We start from the raw sequence: 4,771 nt of genomic DNA on the forward strand, positions 1-4,771 counted from the left end.
AGGAATTCAGCATAACGAATAAATGCATACAATAAAAGTAACATTTTAGTTAATATATTTTTATTTCATTTCTTTTCTTCTCTTTAACATTGTGGTTTATAGATTTAATATGTTAAATATTAAAGAAAGATAACGTCTGCATGAAATTCACATGTTTTTCCCACTTCAATGTGATTATTTACGCATTCGGATTTTACAGTTTTCCTCTCACATTCTAAACGCCGTATCATGAAAGTTTTGTTCAAGGGCTGGTCTATTTGCCACGGGATGGCTCTTTGACCAGGTTGGTTCCTATCGGCGATGCCAACTACCAGTACCAATCTCTCTGTGTCTCATTTCAACTATAGCATTGCGAGTAATTTATTCCCCCTGATTTCATCTTTTTGAATAGAACGCGTCAACCTAACAAAACTGAGATGCTCGCAAAGTTCAATCATGAAACCTGCCCTCATTTAACGAAATAATTGTATATTATGTTACAATGCGTTCACTTAATCATTTTCTGTGTAAATAGAGTAATAATTTTGCATGCCTATGGCTTCATACGTATTTAATAAAGAAAATTAACGCGTTTTCAAAGCCTGAAAGGAAATGCGCAATTTTAGGCCGATATAACGTAAGAAAGAGTACACAATAATATTATAAAATTCTGAAACATGACACATTTTAAGTGTAAAAATGTGGAAATTCCATGGAAAATGAAGAGGAACAAACAGTGAATGTTAAGACCTAAAGAACTTATTTTATAGTCATGCATTGTTGCTTTAAAAGCCGCTGCTATAAAAAAAGAAAGGTGTTGCGCCATAAACCGTAAAACGGCCCAATAAATACGTAACCTGTGTCTTCAGGGTCTTGACAGCGATTATGCTGCATGTGACATTAAGTGGTTTCCGTTTCATGGTTGCGTCTCAATTAACCAACCCCCATTAATCTTTAACACAATGTTTTTCAACTAGTGTACCTCTACACAGTGGTGCGATGTGAGAGCTTACCCTGGTGTGCCTTGTAGTGCAGCGCACCTGGGCCTGAACCTGCGAGGAACATGCTCCTCAGGTGCCCGAGACCTGTCTGAGGACAACAGGATTACATGGAGAAACTGGCATAAAAGCAGCTCCACGATCGCTACGTTGCATAATTAGCACGCGTCTACAGGCTGCTGGAGTCTACCAGGCTGTGTACGAGTCTCACAGGGTCGGTAGAGAGTGGGCATATGAGTTGCCTCTGAGGCAGAGAGGGGTGGGCAAAGAGACAAAACAGCTGGGTGATGCCGCTACAATGTTAACTAAGTAGCGTATCTGCGAATGCTGATCTCGGAGCTGCTTTTTTACCGGCTTCTAGTCAGATGTATTGTGTTTGTGGTTATAACAGTGGTATGCCTTAGGATATTTTTACTTACACAAATTGTGCCACCCCAGAAAAATCCTAACACTACTCTAACAGGTGAAAGTGATTTTAATATAGCATTTTTTTTTTCAGACTAAAACTCGACCTCACTGAAAATGTACAACGTTGTTGGAAACACGTCAGATTTCATTTTGGAAGGTTTCGTCTTTTCACCAGAAGCCAGGGTGCCCCTGTTTTTATTAGTCTTTTTTGGGTATATATTAATTATTTTTGTGAATACAACACTTTTTCTAACAATAGTTTTTCATACGCATTTGCATGGACCAATGTACGTAATGTTATGTAACCTAATTATGTGTGACTTATTCGGCAGCACCGCAGTAATGCCGAGACTAATGGCTGACTTTTTTGTGGATGTGAAGGTTATCTCTTTTGCAGCATGTATTATACAAGCTTTCTTCATTCACATGTACTACCTCGCGGGGCAGCTGGTATTGGCAGCAATGGCGTTAGACAGATATGTGGCGATTTGTAATCCTCTCCGCTACAATACAATCATGACCCCACGGATGGTAGTGAAACTCTGCTCGATTGCCTGGGCTGGCGCCTTTATTATGGTCGTAATTCTTTTGTCAACTACGATTAACCTTAAAAAATGTAAATCATTAGTTGTGCACGCGTATTGTTTCAACGGAGCATTGTTTGTATTGGCTTGCGGAGATTATACGGCAAATAATATTTATGGATTATTTATAACGTATTTCCCATCAACTTTGTCCATATCGGCAATTGTTTTCACCTACACTAAAATTCTAATAGCCTGTTTTTTTAAAGCGCAAGCCAACGCTAAAAGTAAAGCTCTTCAGACCTGCGCATCACATTTAACTGTTTATGTCATATTTGAAACCACCCTTTTATTCTCCATAATGGCTTTGCGTTTTCCAAATATCAATCCTACTTTAACAAAGATATTTGGGACAGTCATGATTACCGTTCCGCCTTGTCTGAATCCCCTGATTTATGGAATAAACACTAAGGAAATTCGAAATACTGTTCTGAAACATTTAAAAAAGAAAATAACGTCTAGTTAGATACAAAAGAAAATCGGTCCAGCACATGCATGAATTTAATAATTTTAGCCGAGTCCTCCTTTGAGTAGAGCCGTTATTAAAATTAAGTTCTATCAGTGTATTTTTTTAAGTGAGGTTCATCCAGCCCCCGCTTATAGAGATACAATGAGACATTTGATTTCAACATGCAGGCATTATTATTATTATTATTATTATTATTATTATTATTATTATAGATATTAGATAGATAGATAGATAGATAGATAGATAGATAGATAGATAGATAATTTCAGGCTTACACGATTTTGCCAACTTTATTGGACAGTTGCTGAAATGAACTACATCCAGTATTATGTATGAAAATGTCTTGGATGTTAAGAAAAAAAATGAAATTTCATGTTATTGCCTTTCCTATTTTTAACCATATTTAACTCAGGCTTAATTTAAGAAAAAGGTTTCACATGTGTTGTCACATTAGAACATAGTACGTTTGCAGGAAAGAAAATAAGTTTGATCTATTACTGATTAAAAGAAAAGTAGCGTTTTAATGCACAATTAAAACTGAAAGCTAGAAACATTTCCAAAAACACCCCATAAATGATTCTTAATTGGTGAATCTTCATCTGGTTTCAATTAAGGCAGAACATTTTCTTCAGGTTCTACAGATTTCATTAAATTTTAAAATCAGTAAACATTTAAGTACAAATTAAATAAGTAATACATCATATGTTTATTTTGTCTGAAACTGTTTGAAACTTGAAAGGAGACAGGCTATCTGCCATATTTCATCCACTCCCAAAAAAGTAAAATTCACTTTTCTTTCATTGCAGTGTTTCATGGCTTTACAGGTATAGGAATGACGTTTGTCTGCATTCTGTGCAATACAAAGCCTACAGTTTTCAATAAAAATAAAACTCAGAGACATAAAATTAATCAGCCAATCATTTAAATTATATTAACTCTGCACAGCTATTGTATTCAAGTGATTTTAGAGAGATCTTGTGCTGTAATATTATGACTGAGAAAAGAATGTAAAGGCAACAATGTCTTAGCTCTATATTGAAAGGCTGAACAGATAAAATATTGTATCTTGTACCTATATTTCTTACAAGTCAGGATGAGAAATCACCTGGATTATTCCAGAAAATGGAAACACTCATATATAACACCATGTGTAGAATTCATGCTAATACATAGCGTATGCCCAAAAAATTCAGAAACATAAAACTGTGCGTAAGCAAAGTTCAATGTACTCTCCCTTCATAAATTCCAATGAACCAGAATTATGCCTATTCAAATATACAAATCATTGTAAATAGCCCCTTCCGTTCAGTGTTTTCTTAAAAGACAATGACAAAAGGTCTTGCACAGTGAAGTGGAGGCAAGGAAAACCAAACTATTTGGTGGCTTAAGCAGTGGTGTTAGCAACAAAAGGAAACTGATGCAGAAAGTTCAGAAAGTTGCACATTGCTTGAAATAAAAATAGAAGTGGTCAGATATCAAAGTCAAAATGAAAATACAAGTCACAGCCCACTGTCTGAAAAAGAGGTGCATGTCAAGATTAAAGTCAAAATGTCAAAATTTGCACTTTAATCTCATAGTTTACTTTTTCATTAAATTAGAACATCATAAACTTCATCTTAAAATGAATGTTTAATTTACTTGAGTTTCTCAAAGCTCACATTAAATGCTTCATTTTCTAAGTTTTCCCTGACCCAGTCGTTAATTGCTATTTGCTTCTTAAACAGGCTTTGTCTTACGCCAACAGGAGTGGACAGGCAGTGATCGCCACACAGAATATATTACATTCATGATATTACAACTCTCTGAACATTTTAGAATACTAAGATGTATGCTTGACATCATTTTAATGATGTAATGCATTAAAGCATGTATTAGACATGTAGGGGCACTGTAGCTCAGTGGTAGCAATCCCTGTCCAGGGATTGTTCCTGCCTCATGCACAATGCTTGCTGGGATGGGTGCGTCCCTGGATGGAATAATTTATTGCAGGAGTAATGTCTCTGTCAAACATACCAACCCCTAATTCCTGTCCCTCCGTTTTCTTTCTCCATGTAACCAATCGCCACACAATAACCATCTGTAATACATGTTAAACCAGCTGTAAGCTTAGAATGCTGATTGTTCAAAACTTTAAAGAAACATTGAAAAATCTTCATTAACATGTTTAATTATTCTATCCATCCATCCATCCATCCAGGGTTGCGCCAGTCTCAGCAAGCATGTAGCGCAAGGCAGGAACAATCCCAAGGCAGGGAGCCAGCTCATTGCAGGGTGAATTTGAGCTCACACATACACTAATAGCATCAATTTAGCATCCCCAAACCTGTATACTT

At 36.2% G+C, this 4,771-nt stretch overlaps 1 protein-coding gene across 1 annotated transcript; it reads left to right on the forward strand.

Annotated features, from left to right (window-relative positions):
* The first annotated feature begins 300 nt into the window (after positions 1 to 300).
* Positions 301 to 2,435, forward strand: LOC120524575 (olfactory receptor 52H1-like). Its single transcript, XM_039746407.1, has 2 exons — positions 301 to 355; positions 1,645 to 2,435. The coding sequence occupies exons 1-2, from the start codon at positions 301 to 303 to the stop codon at positions 2,433 to 2,435; spliced, it is 846 nt and encodes a 281-aa protein (XP_039602341.1).
* Positions 2,436 to 4,771: the final 2,336 nt, after the last annotated feature.

The sequence above is a fragment of the Polypterus senegalus genome, chromosome 2, assembly GCF_016835505.1.
Source record: "Polypterus senegalus isolate Bchr_013 chromosome 2, ASM1683550v1, whole genome shotgun sequence".
In the NCBI taxonomy this organism is placed as follows: Eukaryota; Metazoa; Chordata; class Cladistia; order Polypteriformes; family Polypteridae; genus Polypterus; species Polypterus senegalus.

Bases quoted from the DNA above. Each gene is read 5' to 3' on its own strand.
- LOC120524575 (XM_039746407.1), top strand. From the start codon at position 301: ATGCCAACTACCAGTACCAATCTCTCTGTGTCTCATTTCAACTATAGC. The intron at 356-1,644 runs GTAATTTATTCC...TTCTAACAATAG, and splicing joins TTTCAACTATAGCATTGCGA to TTTTTCATACGCATTTGCAT.